This window comes from Megachile rotundata, chromosome 2 (assembly GCF_050947335.1).
Source record: "Megachile rotundata isolate GNS110a chromosome 2, iyMegRotu1, whole genome shotgun sequence".
In the NCBI taxonomy this organism is placed as follows: Eukaryota; Metazoa; Arthropoda; class Insecta; order Hymenoptera; family Megachilidae; genus Megachile; species Megachile rotundata.
In genome coordinates, this window is record NC_134984.1 from 17,413,049 (window position 1) to 17,435,191 (window position 22,143).

The following is a 22,143-nucleotide window of genomic DNA, read 5'->3' on the forward strand; positions in this document are numbered from 1 at the left end:
AGATTACTCTTTAGGTTCTTTCTTAGTTCGCCTCTAAATATCGAGGTCTCTATATACTCGTAAAATATTGGAAAAAAACGATACTCACTCTTCGCTCTCCACCGAACGTTCAACGGCGACGAAGTTCCAAGGTATAAGACCTTCTTGCAGAGTTGTCAAGTGTAAAACTTTCCACCAATCAGGCTCCGAGTCATCCAATACTTCCATTCGATCGCCCTTCACGAAACTGACATCGGTACTCTCCCGGGCGGTGTAATTGTACAGAGCTACCACGATCTTGTTCGATCTCTGCGAATGCGCTGTTTCGGAAACAGAAACAATTTACACGAAATGCCGAATGGAAGCTATTTAAGAAAGAATAGTAATTCGATCGGTACGGGTTCCGATCTGGACCGCAAGACTGATAGAACGTTATCGAGAATGTCTCGATCGATATTCTATTTACTTAACTGGTAATTATACCGATTTTCAATTTCCGATTACATTTCTCCATTCTTAATTTTCTCTTTTATATCAATTCTTAAATATTTGGTAAATTGTGGGGGTAACATGAAATTTTATATAAATATTGTAAACACAAATTAGTTGCATTATTAAATTTTTAATTACACATGGTTTTCCCATATGAATATTCGAAGTATCTTGTAAGATTCTATAAAACTTTTATCTAATATTTTGAAGAACATAGAAATTTCTTACATAAATACTTGCTCCAAATAATTAATCACAAGCTAACATAAATCTCGATGAACCCAAATTTCACACAAATAATCTCGTAAGCAGCGAAGCAACGAAATTAAATACGAAAGAAAACGGAGTATTAGAAACTGCTTCGAAATAGCTAACTTAAAGTACATAACTAGAAATAAAATAAAAATGTAACATAAAATACACACATGCAGGCTTAACGACAGGCGAGCTTGTTTTACGAGGTTGATGCGGAATCTGTAGCTTACAAGGTGTTGGCCTCGGTCGAATAATATCCGCCCTCGCTTGCACACCCCTTTGATTCGGGTCAGCAGTGTACCGGTCCAAGGAACCTCCATTGCTGTGTTTCGAGCTTAGTCCTGTGTCTGCTTTCTTGTAACCTGGATAATGGAACCACCGTTTGTAACCCAAAACCATGATCAATGTTTCTACACAGGACACTTTGGCTTTTACCGAAACGTTTAACCCCTTTCAACCCTGTTGTCCTTTAGGGACATTCGAGATGATACATTTATACTAACAGATTCTTGGATTTACCCTCTAGAACATTTATGAACACGTGAAATTAAAAATGTAATTAATTTGTGAGTTATGAAATTTTAGAAACAAGATGGACGGCTATATAAATTAAAATATAGATGTATGAATATAAATAAGAGTATGAATTAATGAGAACATGAATATAAATTATAATGAATGTAAATTAACAGAACATATTATCGAAATAATTATTGTATTTTAATGACACAGGTATGCATAATTTAATTTAAATATAAAAAATATATTTATAATTTAAAAACACCCTCGTTATTCCTGAATGTATTAGTAATAAAAAAAAGAATTAATAGGTTAATTGCAGAAAGATTTCAGTATTTTGGTGAACTCCTGTTGAACCCTGTTAGAGCGTCATTCGTAAACATCGGTGTAAAATTTAGAAGAGAAACAGCCCTAAAGGGACGTGAACAACGACGGCAAAAGAAAACTCATCATCGGTATCTTTGCAAGTGGAAGAAAAGAACAAGGGTGCGTATTATATGCTTACCAAGGGGTTGCGGCTCTTGCCGTTTGCTGCAACACTTGCCCATCTTGGACCCCGGTGCTCGATGTTCCCCTTTCGATCCTGATATCCTAGGCGCCTTCTATACTGATACGTGCCCCGAGGAAAGTCTCCATCTCCGATGGTGAACACGAATTATTCGAAAGACGGAAGCTTCCGTTTCGATCTTCGGCATCACTTTCTTCTCTCCATCGCGTGTTTATCGAACCGTCGCCTGCAACGCCATAATCAAACTGAGGTTTTCTGCGATTTTCAGATTGACGGTGATTCTTTAAGATACTTGTAAATTTAAAATTGTATTCTTTAATTATTAAAATTTGTAGGGTACTTCTGAATTTCTTATAAAATGCTTACATCAAGTCTCTATAAATCCTAACTTTACATTTGGAAATTTCTACATTCCCAAATTCTAACATCCCCTACTACCTATGAATTCTGACCTTACATTCCCAAATTCGTACATCCCAAAATTCACATATCCCCAAATCTTTAGATTTCCATATCCCCATATCCCCAAGTTTCTACAGCTCCAAATTTCAACATCCTCAAATTTCTGCATCCTCGAAACCCTACTCCCCAGATTTCGGTAACTTCAGATCTTCACATCCCGAAATCCCTACGTTCTGGTATTCCTATGTCCCCAAATTTCAATATTCCAAAATTTTTATATACCCAAATCCCTGTATCCCGAAATTCTTATATCCTCAAATTCTTATAACCCCAAATTCTCACATCCCCAAATCTCGACAAATAATAAAACCACTTCGTGCAAAATATAAAAATTTTCACGATCTTTAATTATGGCCAAAGAATAATAATCAACCAACAAAACGCTTCCCAATTTGCAAAAAATTTGCATGTTCGTTAATTACAGAAATAGAAGCGTTTCATAAGAAAACGTTCGTCTTCTGGCAACGTCCGGAATTTTTGAGCGAGAACAATCGACCAGTTAGAGTTCTCTGTTGCTGTCCCTTGTTACGCTCATTCTAATTTGACGCGTTACTCGGAAACGAAGGCTGCATGCCTGATTTGTCTCGTAGCACTGAAAAGAACACCGTAAAGAAGATGCATGGGGAGTAAAAAGGGAAACCAGAGAGAACGCCCTAAAGTCTTCTTTAAATACAACGTGATCGATGATCCAAACGGAGGGTGTCTCCTAACCGGTGAAAACAGTGTCATAAAATTGTTCAAAACATTAGCCCTCGGTCCAGAAAGTTTACTCATTTATTATGGCTCTTTTGCACCGAGAATAATAAAACAGATCCATTTTTCAATCTCCATCAAACTTTCTACGGAATGTCAAGTTTTTCTTTTGTGGATTTTAAATATCTTTGAATTGTGTTTAGATATCTTTGAATAATATAAGATATTAGATATCTTTGAATTGTGAGTAGGGTTATGAAGAAATAGTTCTTGTTGCTTCTCTCATTATATTCAACTTGAAATTTAGGTCCAATTATAATTTCTATAGTTAAGGATTTCTTTGTTTATTTTAATAATATGACTATAAATAGTTCATTTTGACGCATCTGGCGAATAAATTGTACAAGGGGTTAACCTCGGTTAACATCGTGGGTCACACGTGACGCCATGATTGTTGAAACGCGACTTTGCCTGATATTATTACCACAATTTGGGGTTCAATTTTAATTCCAACCCTTTCAATGAACCAACCCCACCACACACAAAATATTCTTAATATCTGAAACATATTTTGTCCGTTTTAATATTGCAATAATTAAATCGTTCTGTTTGACGCAATCACAAGTTAAGGACTTAATATTCTTCGCTGAAATTGCTTTTCCAGCGACGATTCCAACTTACACGATGTGCTTATACGATGCGCGAAAACGCGGGCAGTAAGAATAAACAAATTTAGAGCGTGTCTAGAGGTTTCATTTAGTGGTGTACGATGATGCTTCCTGTCGTCCGTGACACACCATTACACTGTGCGTAATTACGAACCGGTGAATTCCAAGTTTCACCGGAGAGGAGCTTGTTATTTCAAAACCGACCCGTGGAAATATTTCCAACTTTTCGCGTTAACCGAGAATTTCTCGCGAAATACGATCTCGTTACCCCTGGAAATAATTGTTTGACATAAAAACAGAGGACCGAACAAATTTCCTTTTCGATTTTGGGATTTGAGGAACTTGGGAATTTGAAAATTTGGGAATTTTTAGATCTGGGATTTAGGGATTTTTGGGATGTGGAATTTGGGGATTTTGGGATCTGAAATTTTGGGAATTTTCGGGGTGGGAAATTTTGGGATTTTGGGATGTGGAATTTGGGGATTTTGGGATTTGAAATTTGGGAATTTTGGGATCTGAAATTTGGAAATTTTGGGATTTGAAATTTGGGGGTTTTGGGATTTGAAATTTGGGGATTTTGGGATTTGAAATTTGGGGATTTTGGGATTTGAAATTTGGGGACTTGAGAATGTGGAAATTTGAGGATTTTGGGATCTGAAATTTGGGAATTTGAGAATGTGGAAATTTGAGAATTTTGGGATCTGAAATTTGGGGACTTGAGAATGTGGAAATTTCAGGATTTTGGGATCTGAAATTTGGGGACTTGAGAATGTGGAAATTTCAGGATTTTGGGATCTGAAATTTGGGGATTTGAGAATGTGGAAATTTGAAGAATTTGGGGTCTGAAATTTGGGGACTTGAGAATGTGGAAATTTGAAGATTTTGGGATGTGAAATTTGGGGACTTGAGAATGTGGAAATTTGAGGATTTTGGGATCTGAAATTTGGGGACTTGAGAATTTGCAAATTTTAGAATTTTGGGATCTGAAATTTGGGGCGTTGAGAATTTGCAAATTTTAGAATTTTAGGATCTGAAGTTTGAGAACTTACGAATTTGCAAATTTGAGTATTTTGGCCTCTGAAATTTGGTGATTTGTCAATGTGAAAATTTTACTTACAAATATAGCTAAATATCTACATTCTTAAATCCTAATATTCCTAGACAGCCATATGTATGCACACATAAATACCAATACCCCTAGACACCCATATTCCTAAACTCAAAAGTCACTATATCCCTAGACATCCCCTCCGAAATAATATAAAGTCATTGTCCTGTAAACTAGTGCCTCCATAATTTAATCAACTGCTATCACCTTAAAACCACCAACAAGTAAATAAAATAACTAATGCTTGGTGCCTTAATATTAATTTATTAAGGCATCCAATAACGAGAAAATTTCTTAATGGAGCCTAAAAGATGTCTACGGGAAGTTGTACACGGAATCGAGCGTATAAATGGAGTTCGAAAACGACGTGAATGAATTTGGGATGAGATATTCGCGAACAGGGACACTTAATATAGACGCGACACTTAATCTTGCCATACGCCCGAGCGTGCAATTTCTCCGGCTGTAATTCAGGATGCGGTTCTCTTCGATATTTCTCGTTAATAACGCGCGAGAGGGACCGTGGCAATTGCTTTCCGCCCTGAATCGAGGAACGAAAGGGGAAAAAAAATCAAAAGGAAGAAAAATAAAAGGAGGCTCGAGTCAGCCCGCGGTATTTATGTTTTCTCTGGTTCTGCGTGTATCGCCGCCGCGGATTTCACTGAAACGCGAAAGCAGACTCGTGGCCGTGATTTATATGTTTAAATTGCGTTCCGACGATTCAAACGTAACTCGATTTATCAGCGATTCAGATTTTTCACGGGCAATTTTAAATGGACGGAATTCAATGCCGTGAAATACCCTACCGACAATCGACCATTGACACTCTGGAATGATACTTTTTGTTTCTCTCTCTACTTCCGACCAATTATTAACTGTAATTGCCGAGTAGAACCTAATTAACTCTAAGTACTGTAAACGTGTTGCCACAACAGATTACTCGATTTGTACCAGACAACTTTTCTTTTTAACCCCTGTCTGCATAATGGTTCATATATGAGCGAAACGTTGTTGAAAAATACTAAACTGTATTCTTATATCTATAACTGCATGATGTGCCATGCATAGGCCAAACATATTTTTAATGTAAAGTTGGATAATAAAAAGATTTTTTTCAAAACTGCTAGCATTGAAAGAAACAACATATATTTTTTTCAGCTCTTTCTATAAAAGCATGCAGAAAGGGGTTAAATGGAAAATTCACCACATGAAAATTGTATGATGATTGCTTAGAGAAAATGGTGATGTAGGAAAAATAGAAATAAATACAGAAAATTTTTATCTAAAAAGATTTGCTCATTTTTATCTAAGATTTGCCTGTCTAAGTTTGCATGTGAGTTCGAATTCAATTATGGGGATCAAAAGATTTTTGAAATTCGAAGATAGGTAAAAGCAGCGCCTGTTAATACTTGAATAAGTACCCGAGAAAGCATCGCCGCCATCATTCACTTCGCCTAAACATCCCCAACCGACATCGTCGTATACCGACCCCCGACAACGACCCCAAACGTTATCGATGCGATGGAAAATGCTTGCCAACGGTGTTTCCCTCGTCCGTGGACAAAAGAACCCGCAAAAACGTCCCTCGAACAACCAGCAAAACTTCATGGGACGAAAATGTTTCCCTAAATCACAAGATGCCACGACGTAACGGCACAAGTTTTTAATTAAACAGCCTGAAGGGTTGTCTACGATATTCCACCGGACAGTTGCTTGATTCGGATATATGCTTAAACTCACCCTATGCAGGCAACACCTATGTGCCACCCCATGTAGCTTCGTATGTGACGTTTTTGGAGGGTAAGGGGTGATATTCTTTTTTTGTTGGTAGAGTTAGGAGTTTGAGGGTTTGAGAATTTTGGGGTTTTATTTGGGGTGGGAAAATTTGGGGATTTAGGAATTTGGGATATGGGAATTGGGGGATTTAGGGGTTTGATCATTTGGAAGTTGGGGATTTAGGGTTTTGATAATTTGGAAATTGGGGGATTTGGGAATTTGATAATTTGGAAATTGGGGGATTTGGGAATTTGATAATTTGGAAACTGGAGGATTTAGGAATTTGATAATTTGGAAAGTGGGGGCTCGAGAATTTGGGGTGTGAAAATTTAGGGGTTTGGGAATTTGGAGATTTAGGAATTGGATAATTTGGAAATTGGGGGCTTGAGAATTTGGGGCGTGAAAATTTAAGGGTTTGAGAATTTGGAAATTTAGGAATTTGATAATTTGGAAATTGGGGGCTTGAGAATTTGGGGCGTGAAAATTTAAGGGTTTGAGAATTTGCTACTTGAAAATTTGGAGATTTAGCAATTTGATAATTTGAAAATTGGTGGCTTGAGAATTTGGGGCATGAAAATTTAAGGGTTTGAGAATTTGCTACTTGAGAATTTGGAGACTTAAGAATTTGCTAATTTGAAATTATGGGGTTTCGAGAATTAGGTGCTTGAGAATTTGGGGTATGAAAATTTAAGGGTTTGAGAATTCAGGAATTCTAGAATATGAAATGATAGAATTTAGGAGCTTGAGAATTTAAGGGCTTGAGAATTTAGGGGAGAGAATTTGCAGCTACCAGAATTCGGGGGTGTGAAAACTTGCGGTTTCAAGTATTTGCAGCTTCAAATGACAGGAACATGCTTCAACAATTTAAAAATGTACAAATATCTAAATTTCCAAATACAAAATTTAAATGTATGAATTTCTAAATTTCCAAATATAAAATTTAAAGACTCAAGAATTTGACTATCTAGCAATTTAAAAACTTCACCACCTAATGCTCTAAAAATCTATCCTAAAATTACTGCAACCAAATAAATTTGGCAAGGCAAAAATATAGGAAATGAAAGCAGCCCTTAAACCAGTCCTTATCCTACGGGAAGCCTACATTACAGCCGACCGTAGACGGACACCATGGAAACACACGTACAGAAGCAGTCGGTCGATATCCCACCATGGTGGTCCGTATATACTCGGTTATCTGATGGGGCTTTTATGTGACGAACAATGGCGACGTTTCGTGGCACAGTGGACAAAGACGAATTAAAATTTCGACCTGACGCATTTTGCCGCCACTTTGAGGGCCACTAAGGTCTGCGTGACAATACGCAAGGATTAAAAAGGGGGGAAAGTGCATCCAACAGGAACCGGCTCACAAGTTTTTCCATAGTGAAAAGGATACTGAACAATGGCGAGCATTAAACGAGCCATTTACTGAAGGTTCGAAAACTTTTGCTTAATCGTTCGATGGCCGTGTTACGATGTCACGGCTATGGTGTGCCGGTCGTTGAATGATTAACGGTCTTATACGATGAGGCAATTTGCCTGTATGGAATATTAAATGAACGGTGCTCGCGCTTAGAGTCGCTAATCTACCATATCTTAATTACGGGAGATCACTAAGTACTTCGATCTTGGAAATTCTTCGACCTTGAATAAAAAATGAGGTCTCTTTTCGGGAACTCGAAGATCTCAATCTATAAAAATTCTGAGAGGTCTCAATTTTTATAGTGGAAGATCAGGTGCTTCAAACTAGGAACATACTTTCCTGGAGCCACATTATTAACATAATGGACTACTGACATATATGGTGTATTAGTAACATTCATACAAATCAATAAAGTCTTAATTTCGAGACAACCCCTTGTCCAAGAATACGAGACCTTTGGATACTCCAACCCCAATATCTCCATAGACCTCCATAGACCTAAATAAATCCATAGACCTCCGATTCCCTACATTATCAGAGAACCTACATCTCCTGAATGTCGTAATGTCTCAAGATTTTTAAATTCGTATCCTTGCATCCCTATGATCCTACAACCCCGTCACATCGAACGATCTTACATCTCCAAAACACCGATGTCTCTAACTTTTCAAATCCACATCCTTGCATCCCTATAATCCTATAACCCCTTCACATCGCATGTCCCTACATCTCCAAATATCCAAATACCGATATCTCCAAATTTTCAAATCCACATCCTTGCATCCCTATAATCCTATAGCCCCGTCACATCGCGTGTCCTTACATCTTCAAATATCCAAATACCGATATCTCAAAATTTTCAAATCCACATCCTTGCATCCCTCTATAATCTTACAACCCCGTCACATTGCATGTCCCTACATCTCCAAATATCCAAATACCGATATCTCCAAATTTTCATATCCACATCCTTGTATCCCTATAATCCTACAACCCCGTCACATCGCGTGTCCTTACATTTCCAAATATCCAAATACCGATATCTCCAAATTTTCAAATCCACATCCTTGCATCCCTATAATCCTACAACTCCACCACCTCCAACATCCCTACATCTCCAAACTACCACCATCTCTAAATTTTCCAAATCCACATCCTTGCACCCCCACAACCCTATAACCCCGTCCCCTATTTCATCTCTAATTCCAAACTATCAAAACAAGAAACTAATTGATTTAAACTAGAAAAACAAAAGACCCACTTACGGAGATCAAGCTAAGAAAACATGGGACCCCGTATCAGAAAAGCGAAGTTTATCAAGGTTTTCAATGCAAGGATACACGCATAGAGGCGGATAATCCGGGCAGTTTTATCGCGTCCTCGAAGCAGAACACAACGGTTAAAGTCTTCGTTTGCAGCAGAGTCTAGCAACCCCCGCAGATTTGTCGAGGCTTATTTTCGAACCCTCGAATATCGTCTTCTTGAATGGATATAGAAGCTCGTGATTTCGGGACTACGCCCTTCCACCCTTAAACCCGGCTCTCTTGCAACCACTCTCGCTCGTTTCAGGGGTGGCCGATCGGACGTTATTGCGTCGCAGGGGCGTACGCGTACACGGATCTCCCCTATACTCTGGGAATAAATTCGTCGTGTTTCGAACGTCGTGCACGAAACGCGATTACGCGATGATGAATCGTACCGAGCAAATAATTCACTCGCGTGACCGTTAGGCGGTCGCTAACTCGGTTACGGTGAACAACCGAATAACCGCTTCCGATTATTCTTACTTCTACATTCGGCTTTTAATATCTTTCTGAAAGTTGTTCGTGATTATAATCTTTCGTGGATAATTTTAATAATCGTGTTGGTTATTAAACTTTTTTGATGAAATTTTTAAGAACTTGGGGTTGGAAAAATATTTTTATTGAAAATGTGATAGAATGTGTAAGATGTAATTTACGTTGGAATTTATTTTGGTATATGTAACATGTTCATATTGTATGTAGCATATATACTTGAAAAGATTCTTGTCATTATTACATTGAATTATTGAATTTGCTTATGATTATAATAATTATGCATAAACGTTACAGGAAGACTTGTATGAAGACAACATAGGATAATGAAGACATAAATGTAGCTAGTTTTTCTTATTGTGAAGGGAGTTTCAGTAATGTCTCCCACATTGTCCCTATGGTACCCTCACATTGTCCTTATCCTACATATTGTCCTTACATAATATATATTACTTGTCTGTATATTATATATAATATAATATATAGAACTTGTCTGTATATCATGTAAGGACAATATGTAGGATAAGGACAATATGAGAGTACCATCAGGGACAATGTGGGAGACATTACTAAAACTCCCTCCAATTAAAAGAATCATGAAACATAAAATTGTAAAAATTCATGAAATCATAAAACTGTATAAAACGAATATTTCTTGAACATATAATACCTATATAACAAAAAGAATTTTTGAAAAAATAGGAATTCGACAATCTTTCTCTAGCCAGGTCTGACAATTTTGCTGATCACCGAGTTAATATATCACAGATTTAAATAGAGACGAACTTTTCATTCAGTTCAGTTTTCCTCACAGAAATACCTGACGTTAAATATTTCAGTTATTAAATTCATATCGTTCTCTCTGTCGAGGTATTTACATTCAACATTAAAATTACAGAATCGTTCAAATATTTGTAAAGCAATTATTTTTTGCGAATGTACTTTTTCGTAAAATCCGCTTCTATAAGTACTAATTATGATCTACTCTTTGATTTGGTAGAAATCTGGTGAAGAGAAAGCCAGTGATCTGTAATTCGATCGTAGCGATTTAATTTGTAATTCGATCCCAGTGATTCGATACGCAGTGCAATTTCTAACGTTTAGCTCGTCCATAGTCTCGAGCCAGCGTGTAATTAGCGAATAATTGATCCCTTAAATTGCAGCCGATAACTGTGTGTATACGAAGACTCTGTATAACAAAGTGTTTGGGTTTTGCATACCATGACGCAAAGGTACGATAAGGGTTTTGAAAAATTGACGAACTCTGGAGTGCAATCGAACGCTAACGATACGAGTTTCCGTTTCGATCCAACGAGTTCACCTTTAATAAATTCACCGATTTATCTCGCGCAAGACATAAATTCAGGTTAACATTTCACTTTGTGGCTCGAGTAGGGACTACACTGTCTACATTCAGGTTAACGGGGTTTAAGGTAGCTACGAAAACTAGTTCATCGATTCCTGTACGTCGCTCCTCGTTTACATTGCTCAAATTAAATCAAGAATACTTCCACAAAACTCTGATTTAAAGCGACGAAATGTAGTACAGAGTGTAATGAATTTCGCTCAAATAAAGACTGGAGAGCGACTTGAAAAAATGGGTCGAAACACGGTAGAGTTGGATATTTATTTACATTACCCGATTCTGCTAAATCGACTCCGGAAACGTTTCAATCCTTTTAGGCAACTTCGTTCCTTAAAATGGAACTGTCTTTATGTACAATCTGTGAAAGAGATGTTCGGATACTTGGGTCAAAACTGATTCACTGAAAAGACCAATATCTTCTTTCATCTTGTGTAAGTAGGCCAGTTGAATGAAACATCCTTCACTAAAATGTCAGTCGATCATCTTAAATAAATATACCAAATGAACACCCTTCATAAAATGTATCAAGTAAACTTTTTAAACGAAAATATTAATTGAACGCTCTAGATGAAAGTACCAGATGAATAACCTAAATAAAAATATCAATTGGACACTCTAGATACAAATATCAATTGAACACCCCAGATAAAAATATCAATTGAACACCTGAACAAAAAATATTAGTTGAACACCTCAAATAAAAATATCAAACTGAATACCCTAAACAAAAATATCCATTGAACACCCTAACTAAAAATATCACTTGAACCTTCCAAATAAAAATATCAATTATGAACACCCCAGATAAAAATATCAATTGAACACTTGAACAAAAGATATTAATTGAACACCTCAAATAAACATATCAACTGAATACCCTAAATAAAAATATCACTTGAGCCTCCTAGATAAAAATATCAATTATGAACACCCCAGATAAAAATATCAATTGAACACTTGAACAAAAAATATTAATTGAACACCCCAAATAAACATATCAACTGAATACCTTAAATAAAAATATCAATTGAACACCTGAACAAAAAATATTAATTGAACACCTCAAATAAAAATATCAACTGAATATCCTAAATAAAAATATTCATTGAACACTCCAACTAAAAATATCACTTGAACCCCCCAGATAAAAATATCAATTGAACACCCTAAATAAAAATATCAATTGACCACCCTAAGTAAAAATACCAATTGAACGCCCCAAATAAAAATACCAACTGAATGCCCCAAATAAAAATATCTATTGAACACCCAAACTAAAAATATTAATTAAACACCCTAACTGAAAATATCAATTGAACACCCTAACTAAAAATATTAATTGAACCCCCCAGATAAAAATGTGAGTTGAACATCCTAACTAAAAATACCAACTGAATACCCCAAATAAAAATATGAATTAAGCACCCTAAATAAAAATATTAATTAAACACCCCAACTGAAAATTGACCACCCCTTTAAAAATTGTATTGCATATAAAAATAGAATGAAAAGCGTGTACATACAATTCTGTTGTTAAGAATGACTCATAGAAGGAGGGATTAGCATGCGTTATCGATCGCTAAAGAAACAGATATTAGGAGAAGACACATGATCCAACAACATGCAGCCGTTTCGTTAAGCAACAAGGCGAAGTCAACGGCACAGAAAGCAATGGGCCATCCACGAAGGCGTTGCAAATTACGTTTCAGTCCCCTGCTCGAAACGAAGTCAAGGGGAGAGACCGGTCTTTCTTGCAACCCCTAATTTTCGTCGACGCTAGGGGTATATCTCCGGATTCGATGCCGCTGGAAGCAACCCTTACCGCTACTGTTCGCGAGCTCTTTTAGCTTCTGGGTTTAGTCGAGCGGAAAAATATGAAATTCTTTTCGTGAAAGTATCATTCTGACGGTGAATAGAGGGAACAGTGCTTTTGGAGGAATTTTTTTTTTAACACTAGAATAACCAGCGTTGAATGTATACCCGATTTTAGGACGGGGAATGTGATAAAGGGTGAAAATTATTGGCGTGGTTATTCGGGGTATTTGACGCGAAAGAAGAGTGTTGAGGAGGTTAGAGAATTAATTACTTGGAGAGATTTTCGAGTAGGTATTTCTGGTGGTTAATTTCTGTCTGGTGTCATTTTTATTACTTTGTGTAGTGTTTATTTTATACTGTAAATTCTGTTGAATTTAAGTGAATTTTATGAAGTTGAACTACAGCCATGTTGAACACCCTAAATAAAAACACCAACTGAACACCCCAAATAAAATTATTGGCGTGGTTATTCAGGGTATTTGACGCGAAAGAGAAGAGTGTTGAGGAGGTTGGAGAATTAATTACTTGGAGATTTTCAAGTAGGTATTTCTGGTGGTTAATTTCTGTCTGGTGTCATATTCATTAAGTTGTGTAGTGTTTATTTTATATTGTAAATTCTTCAAGTTGAATTTAATTGAATTTTATGAAGTTGAATTACATCGATGTTGAACTGAAATATGAATTGAATTATGGAAAATTAAAATGTGAGGAATTAGTGCACGCAGAAAAGTTTGCTAAATTGAATCGAGTTGAACTGAATTAAGTCGAATTGAATCACGTCAAATTGAATCACATCAAACTGAACCGTGTCGAACTAAATTACATCAAATTGAAACGTGACGAGTTAAAACAAGTAGAATTGAAATTCATCAAATTGAACCGCATTACGTCGAACCAAATTGCGTCCAATCGCATTACGTCGAATTGAAACGCATCAAATTACAGTTCCCCCAAATTAAATCACATTGAATTGAACCACGTCGAATTGAATCGCGTGAGATTGGAACGCATCAATACGCAACGCGTCAAATTGAGCCGCACGGAACTTAATTGCGCCGAATTGGAACGCATCGAATTGAAACCTCTCGAATTGAATCACCTTCAATTGAAACACATCCGATTGGCTCGCTCCGAACAAAACCGCATCGAATCGAAACACGCAAAATAACAATTTAACTGAATCAATTGCTGATTAAAATTTTAATTACGGATGCAAGTTAGGAAACACCGTAAACGATTCCTCTAAATATTTGCAAGCATTTGCCGACATACAAATTTTGCAAACATGCGAACATACATTCGATTGATAACGGCAGGTAATTAAATTATATTTGGTAGTCAAATAATTAAATTATTAAAGCTACTGAAATTCTTTGTATTGTTGATATTTGCGGAAATATCTGAGGTAATTACTGATTTTCTGATTAAAATTTTCACTTAGTAATTTCGTTAACAAGGGTTGCACATAGGGTTAATATTCAGACGTGTAATATGTGAATATTGTGTAAATTATGAAATGGTCATCACGACACAATAATTTTGTCAAATTTTTTAAAGTTAACTTACCTTTAATAAAAGTAGATAAATATCAGATCGACCAATAATAATATTATTTATTAAAATTTCTGAATAATTTGAGTGATTAGTGCAAAGAGTGATACAACGCAAATATTAATAAAACCTCTTCGTTCGCAATATGGTTAGAAGTAATCCACACGATTAGAAGTAAAAGTAGAGCAGCATAGGATCCATCGTGTGTCGGAAACGATGTCACAGATTGATGAATAATAGCCAGTCTATTGGTTAGCAGACGCTGTCCGGCGATTCGTTAAGCAGCGAGAAGCAAAAATACCCGGTTCCAAGCGATTGTCGACTTCCTGTCGTGGATAATTAATTACGTGCTGGTTCAAGCCGCAGTGACTAAGGAGCGTGGATTCGCGGAAATTTTCATGGTCTCTTTGCTAGACGGATAAAATTTACCGCGTATAAAAATCCGCCGCTTTTTCGTCGACGAACCAGTTTTCGAGTTAATCGTTTTCACGCTGCATTCTACCGGTTAACCGAGCAAGAAAGTTGCAGAACGAACTTGCGAATGATTTTTCAAACTTTTGCCTATACTACACTTTAATTTGAATCGTTTTACTGTAATTACGGTTTCTGACTTTGATGAAGGGACTATTATTAGTTAGGCTATTATTAGACGTCTTGGATTAATAGCGAATTCATTGGAGAGGGGTGGCAGATCTCGGATTAACTTTAGATGGATGGAAGATTAATTTTAGGTAGATGGATTAATTTTAGGTAGATGGATTAATTTTAGATCCATGTTGGATTAATTTTAGGTGTCAGATTAATTTTAGACCGATGTTAAAGTGATCTTACAAATTTTCTAGGAAGTACCTTGCACCTAATTGTTTCAGTGTCAACTCTTCACCCTGTGACTTGTCAGGTGCGTCACCAAAGAACTAACAAAACAGCTACAATATTCAAACAGGCAAAAAAAAATTAAAATGCTATGCCAATTTTGTGTCGATAATTGACCATGCAAATAATTAGACCTGATCACGAATTGAAGTATATTAAAAGTTTGACTGAAATTGTTCACAGCTGAAGTACGAGTGCGTCACGAGCCAGACTCAAAATAGTGCAGATGGTTGGGAAAAATAAATAAAATTAAAATGTTAGATAATCTTGCATTTAGTAATCTACCACTGTAGAGATTATAATTAGATGTGCACCTAATTAGATCAATTTCCGTAAAAATACAAGTCTGTCATTTTACATTGAACTGTGTGGTGCGTCACATGTGGTACGACATTATAGGACAAGGAGTTAAAAGATTGATCCTTACAAGAAATTAATATCCTCTTCTTTTAAATCTTGCATTACAACTAGCAATGAAATCTTTACCCAATAAAAGCTAAACGTGTACACGTGTTTAACAGAGAAAGGGTTAATACGTAACAAAGTGGTGAAAGAGGGTCAGAAAAAAGGTCCGTTTGAATATTCGAGGTTCGTCCAGGTAATTTACATGGGTCGACAAATGGGCCGAAATTCATCGCGTTCTTCCTTGAATGGGACCCTTAGACCTTCCTATCCCTGACGCAAATCCAGGTATGACGTCAGCCTCCGAACGAGGTCAAAGATCCCCGTGGATGCATCGTTGATCCACGTGATTTTTGTCAGTCTGAGACTCTTCAATTTATCGTTTCTCGTTTCGCGTGGAAACACGACGGAGAAATTATTTCACGCCTCGTTCCGTAACGACTTCCAACGTCGTTCGAGCGAATCGTTGATGTCTTCTGGGTCGACACAACAATACCGAGCTCGTTTTAATTGGAATTTCACGTTCCACGAGCGGAAAAGTTTCGACTCGGAATTAAAAAGATTTTGAAACTTGGAAACGTGGAATAAAGATCGGTCGAGTGACGCTTTCTTGTACGAACTTTGAATTTCTCGTGTGAATTTTTTTTTTGTCACAGTTTTCTATGCTAGATTTTCTATTGAATATCACAAAACTATCTAGCTGCTTGGTTAGGTTTGAAATGCTTCTTATAAAAAATTAGTTATGACTAAAGTTTGCATCCAGACATCAAAGCTGAGGTCATGACCTTTCCTCACCAGAATGAAGTCATTTTTATAAAACATCAGATGTGACTAATATTGTATATTCTCCATAAATTGAACCCATAGTCAGAAAAGCAGGGTCCATGTTATGACCTCTTTATCAGATGTATAAAGATTGAAGACTTTATATATACAAGATGGTTACTCCTACGAGCAAAACTCATAAATCTTTTTTATAGAGAATTTCCTAAGCTATAATTTTGATGATAAGCAGTTTTGTCGTGGTACTGACAGATAACAAGATATTTCAGAATTACTGCTTCGTTTTCGAGAGCATGTTCTAGCACGAATCACATTGATGTACCATTTGAAATATTATTCTACATTTTCCTAATTGCAAATATTTTTATTAACTATCTGAAAGTATGAATAATAACTGTGATAAATATTGTGAGAATATTTGGTAAGTTTCGTTGGGAATAAAAAAAGTTTCAACTGCTGTGCCAGTCATGCGAAAATAACATGCAAAAATAACAAAATGAAAGGTTACAAAAGAACAGGTAGAACAATTATTTTTACCCCAAAAAGAACAATTATTTTCAACGAAAAAAGAACAATTATTTCCAGCTAAAAAAGGCACAAGTTCCAGTGAAAAATTGTAATTTCCACAAAAAAGCTTCTGAAGAGAACAATTCTTTACACGTCGTGAAAGGATCAGCAAAATGAAGTTAGCGAACCCTTCCTTTTCTACCGATTATTCTTTACATTGTAGGTATTAAGGTGTTCTGCATGATAGCCTTGGATATTTCAGTCGAAGGAATACGTATCGTAGAATCCTGAATTTCAAGAGAAATTTACACGGCCCGTTTCTGGCACACTCGCATTCTGAATGAATAAGCTTCAGAGGTGATTCACTCCCCAAGAGGAGTCCAGCTGAGCGGAGTTGCCTCCTTCGGGACTCTTTGTTCCACATCGTTGCTCGAAATCTACGTTTCTCCGGGTTTATCGATCGACCGAAACCCAATCCTTGACCGTACTTTTACGATGCCATGAATTTAAATCCCTTAGGAACTTTGAACAAGCAACTGAGACATTGTCCTAAGGCCATTAAGTGCTATTATGCTCTAGAAGATTATTTTGGCAATTGTGCTTTGGAACATCGGTTAACGCTGCACTATTACTTATTTGTCAAATTTAACTGTTTGGGGATTAGGGTGAAAAGAGTTGGATGAGATTTGGACATTTTTGAAGGTCTAAATTTTTAGGTTAGTGGAATAAATGTTTAGGTTTTTGTATTTTTAAATGGGGGCAAATTCATTCTTCAAGTCTTCAAATGGCCATAATGATCAAATCTTGAAATTCCTATATTTGAGTTCTATAGTTTCAATTTCCTACATTTGCAAATTTTTATAGGTATAAATACCTACGTTCTCAAATCCCACTATTCCCAAATTTCTGTATTCCCGAATTCCTACGCCCCCAAATTTCTATGTCACCAAATTCCAAGTCATCAAATTCCAACACCCCCAAAGTTCTACGTTCCCAAATTTCTACGCCTCCAAATTTCTATGTCACCAAATTCCAACACCCCCAAATTTCTAAGTCATCAAATTCCAACACCCCCAAATTTCTACGCCTTCAAATTTCTACGCCCCCAAATTTCTACGCCTCCAAATTTCTATGTCACCAAATTCCAACACCCCCAAATTTCTAAGTCATCAAATTCCAACACCCCCAAATTTCTACGCCTACAAATTTCTACGCCCCCAAATTTCTACGCCTCCAAATTTCTATGTCACCAAATTCCAACACCCCCAAATTTCTAAATCACCAAATTCCAACACCCCCAAAGTTCAACATCCCCAAATTCCTATATCCCCAATTTCTAAATTCTCAAATTCTCAAACCTCAAATTCCAAAATTTCCAAATTCCCAATCCCCAAATTTTTAAATTTCCAAATCCACCCTAAACCTTCCCAAACTCCCAAATTCCAAAATTTCCAAATTCCCAACCCCCAAATTTCTAAACTTTCAAATCCACCCCAAACTCCCTAAATTCCAAATTCACAAAACCATCTAAAGAACAAAAATACCTCAAGTGTTACGCAAAAGTTGAACGACCCCGGTAAAAGGTTTCTAAATCAAAATTAAACCATGAACAGTGTCTCCGTAATCGAAGGAAGGCGTTTCTAATCGCCGCTTCCTAATTAGACTCTAAATTATCATCGTCAGACTGCAATCTACAAAGATTAATGAAGACAGGTGCATAAAAATCCTCGGTTCAGTGGTTACAGTCCCAGGCGATTTTCAACACCTTGAGCGATTATTATTTATCTCCGTAATATCCGAGTTCCAATTAATTCAACACGGACGAAGTTACGATCTCCGGGAACGAATTCATTAATTTCATCCGTGACTATATACGAATAGATACAAAAAATAAGCCTCCATCGTCAATTAGTATTCGGTGTCGCGTCTAATGAAACTCAATGTCCAACTTTCTACTTCGTGGCAATCTAACGGTTTATAATTAATTCTGCATCGAACGGGCAAAATCGTTATTCCGAAAATTGCTTCGTTAACGTAATCGTTAAACTACGGTGTTCCGGAGTTTTTAATTCGGGATTTTGGTGAGATAAATTGAAAATGTGTTGCAAAAGTTTGAGGAACTAAGATATAATTTTAAATAATAAAATGTGCTTTTTGTTCTTATTCGTACAGCAGGAATTAACGAGACAGGAAATTATCTCATATAAATGTGTGTATGAAATATAATAAATTTATCGATGAATTAATTTGCAGCTATAACTGATTCGATAAATTATGTTTAATATTAATTTTGAAGTAAAATTACTGATAGTATAATTGATTGTGTTCAATTAAAATTTGGTAGCTGATTTTATGTCGGATGATCAGATATGATTTGCGGAATTATTTATAAATATTGATGTTACTATAGTTGTATACAATTGTATTAAGAGATGTTTTAAAATGTATTGATCTCTAATCAATTCCATATGAAATGTTAACCTAAATAATTAAGTATGCTTTGTTTAGTATGCACCTAATTAAATTTAACTAAAAATGAACAGCTCGTACAGCTACGATAAAAAAAATGAATTATAAAAATAAAAAAGTATATCAAGTATATAAAATAATAAAGTAGTTCAACAATCATACATCAGATTAATAAAATAATCGTACGTCAAATTGCCTAAATAAACATACATCGGATATATTAAACGCATCATACGATATTACCCAAATAATTACCTTTCACAAATGTGAATAGCACATGATACCATGGACACGTCAAAGCTGTTCAGCTTTAACCACCGATTCTTGGAAAGTTGAGGAAATTTGCAACGGAACACGGTATGCAACTAACTTTGGCTTAACATTGTAAAAGCAACTCGATTATGATCCTCAAAGCGGCTGATTAAGCCCGTTGGCGAATTTCGTAGCATAGATATCGACTAGGCTTCTAAATAGGCGGAAATGTTGGGTCCCTTTTATCGATTATGAAATGGAAGGGCTTCCCTCGTGCTATACGAACACCTCTACCATTCGTCAGAGTTATGCTCGTAAGGAAAAGTCAATAGTAACTCGAGACTGGCGGTCGACTGTATAAAATCAATAAATCACTTTTTTCTTTTTCCTGTGTAGCTCCCTCGAACTCCAACGAGCCAAACTTTTATGCGTTCTTTATGGAAATCGCGTGCATATCATCCGATACGCAACCTCTATACAAATATTTGCTTATTGAACGTCAAAAACTTGTGTTCTTACAGAAAGGCTGTTCTTCACGTATTTTGTTTCGAAAATTTTCAGTTTTGGAAACTTTTAATATAGTTCATGTTTTGGTGATTCGAAGTTTTAACATTTGTATGTCTTCAAGTTTTACAATTTTCATGTATTCAAATTTTTATTGATTTTCAAATTTTCAGATTGTCAAGGTTTCATTAATTTTCAAATTTTCAAATTCTCAGATTTTCATTAATTCTCAAATTTTCAAATTCTCAAATCTCTTTTAGGTCCTAGATCCTTTAGGACCATAGTTCACTACGTTCCTAGTTCCCCACGTCCCTAGTTCCCCACGTTCCTAGTTCTCCACGTTCCGAGTTCCCCACGTCCCAAATTCCCCACGTCCCGAATTCCCCACGTCCCGAATTCCCCACATTCCTAGTTCCACACGTCCCCAACTTCCCACGTTCCAAATTTCCCACGTCTCGAATTCCCCACGTCCCAAATTCCCCACGTCCCGAATTCCCCACGTTCCTAGTTCCCCACGTCCCTAGTTCCCCACGTCCCGAATTCCCCACGTCCCGAATTCTCCACGTCCTTAGTTCCTCATGCCCCCAATTCCTTACGTCCCTAGTTCCACACGTCCCCAACTTCCCACGTTCCCAATTTCCCACGTCCCTAGTTCCCCACGTCCCTAATTCCCCACGTCTCTAGTTCCCCACGTCCCTAATTCCCCACGTCCCTAGTTCCCCACGTCCCTAATTCCCCACGTCTCTAGTTCTCCACGTCCCTGGTTTCCCATGTCCCTAGTTTTCCACGTTCCAAATTCCCTAAGTCCCCAATTCCCCACATCCCCAATTCCCCACGTCCTCAATTCCCTACCCTTCTAGTAAACCTTGAGATCCCCATATCCCAAAACCTCTAATCGCACCACCAAACACCTAAACTCCCAAACACCAATTTTCCCAAATCCTCAAATCGCCATACCAAATCTCCGAATCCCCAAATCCACAAACCTCCAAATTTCAAACCTTTGTTATCACCAAAAAAAAATCATCATCAAGCCTAAAATCTGAAAATTCGGTCCTATTCAAATTTGAAAACAGGTTCGATGCACCCCACGTTCATAGTTCTTTTATTTGGTGCGTAACCGATGCACGATGGAGTGCTTCAAGTTACGCCCATATGGCAGAGCTTTTTTTCAAACGCGGACATTAGCATGGAAAGGGTTAAAGCCACGGGTCGAGCGGTTCTCGCGGCTAACGACGCCTATTCTTCGGCCCCTGAGAAACGATGGCCAACGTTGACCCGGCTGCTCTCGTGACTCACGGATGTTCCGTGACTTAGTCACAGAGTCGACGGTCTCTCGCTTTGGGTACCTGCTACGAACGAGGTCGACGTTCGTCTTGGAAACAGAAATCGGCCATCGATCTGTCGCGCGATCGGATCTAACGTCGGGCTTGATCCGTTATCTTCGATGGATCGAGTCTGTACAATCGAGATGGCTAAATCCCTCCGGTTCCTTGCCAGGAAGCGTACTGACCGCGTACAACGTAGTCTATCATTATAGAACGTAACGCTCGCTCCCTTTAGCTTTGGATCCGATGGAGATCTTTGGGATAAGAGGCTGGTGTGCTTCGATGTTGCTGTGTTTGATTTGTATGGGGTACCTGGTGCTGGGGTCTTTTGCTCTTTCTGGGGAATTAGGTTTCAACCATGAGCGATGTGGTGCAGATGGATTACCAGGTGGGTATTGAGGAGCAGTGGCTTGATAGAAATATTCAGTCAGTAGCTTAATAGCTACAATATGATTTCTAGCAACGCTATATTTTTTATTTGGTTCAGCCAGAGTGTCCTCACTCAGTTAATTAACAAAGCCATTTTACAAAATGCATAAAACCTTTTAACATGACAAGTCATTTAGCACGAAAATTGATAAAATTGATAGGATAACATTTAACACAAAAAATCA

General features: G+C 37.1%; 1 protein-coding gene across 3 annotated transcripts in view; it reads right to left on the bottom strand.

Annotated features, from left to right (window-relative positions):
* The window catches only part of Src64B (Tyrosine-protein kinase Src64B), a 69,686-nt gene that overhangs the window by 7,134 nt on the left and 40,409 nt on the right, over positions 1–22,143 (bottom strand). For 2 of the 3 annotated variants that reach the window (XR_001096410.2, XM_012288666.2), the window contains exons 2-4: positions 1,751–1,979; positions 897–1,088; positions 89–299 (exon numbers count right to left, since the gene is read on the bottom strand). Coding sequence is in view for 2 of the 3 variants with exons in the window: in XM_012288666.2 (XP_012144056.1) it covers positions 89–299; positions 897–1,088; positions 1,751–1,793 (446 nt within the window). In the remaining variant the exon portion in view is untranslated. The remainder of the gene's footprint in view (positions 1–88; positions 300–896; positions 1,089–1,750; positions 1,980–22,143) is intronic. The other variant, XM_003699666.3, reaches the window with a different exon arrangement.